Below are 619 nucleotides of genomic sequence, written 5' to 3'. Positions count from 1 at the left end.
GGTCAACTAATCTGCTTAAATATGGAATGTTGTTTGTCTATCAGTACATTATAGTGCTATTTTTTTGTAGGGTAAGCCCATTAAAAAGTGTATTATTATTATTATTTTTTGTATGCAACTGTTGTACTCCAGTCATAGTAATCGGAACCTTCTGCTGGTGTTGTCATCTCAACGAGGAGTGGTTACTGGTGGTTTCACAATATTCCGAAAGACAAAGCATCAATACCCTGTGTTGAATATCGCCGCAAAATGCGAACCAGCTGATACTGTTTTAAACCGATGCGAGCGCACGCCTCTCACCCTATTGAAGTTCAAAGCGCTTACTACTAATACCATACCACGTAAAACTAGAGTTATTTTTAAGTTGTGAACGAGAGAATGGCACATACCACGGTGCTCAGTGATGGGTCACAGTATGAGAACAAAAATGAGTTGGTTACAACGAAGGATGGAAACGCAACTCTGGTAATGTTATTTTGACCGTTATTTTGTAACCTTTCTCAATTTGTATTCAACGAACTTCAGACTATGTGAATTGATCAGGCTAAACCATGTAATATTATTGCAGAAAGCCAGAGGCATTCCTTTCTCCAGGAAGATAAGTTATGCAGTTGGTGGC

General features: G+C 38.8%; 1 protein-coding gene across 1 annotated transcript in view; it reads left to right on the top strand.

Moving 5' to 3' along the window:
- Nucleotides 1-249: 249 nt before the first annotated feature.
- mfsd2 (Major facilitator superfamily domain-containing protein 2) overlaps nt 250-619 on the top strand; it is a 17,793-nt gene continuing 17,423 nt past the window's right edge. Inside the window, 2 exon segments of the mRNA NM_001139904.1 lie at nt 250-465; nt 569-619. The exon segment at nt 569-619 is cut by the window's right edge and continues 69 nt beyond it. Of these exon segments, the coding sequence (NP_001133376.1) occupies nt 379-465; nt 569-619 (138 nt within the window). The 5' untranslated portion in view covers nt 250-378.

This window comes from Salmo salar, chromosome 13, assembly GCF_965601325.2.
Source record: "Salmo salar chromosome 13, fSalSal1, whole genome shotgun sequence".
Taxonomy (NCBI): Eukaryota; Metazoa; Chordata; class Actinopteri; order Salmoniformes; family Salmonidae; genus Salmo; species Salmo salar.
Note: the sequence above shows the minus strand (reverse complement) of the source record. Positions and strands in the feature narration are given on the sequence as shown.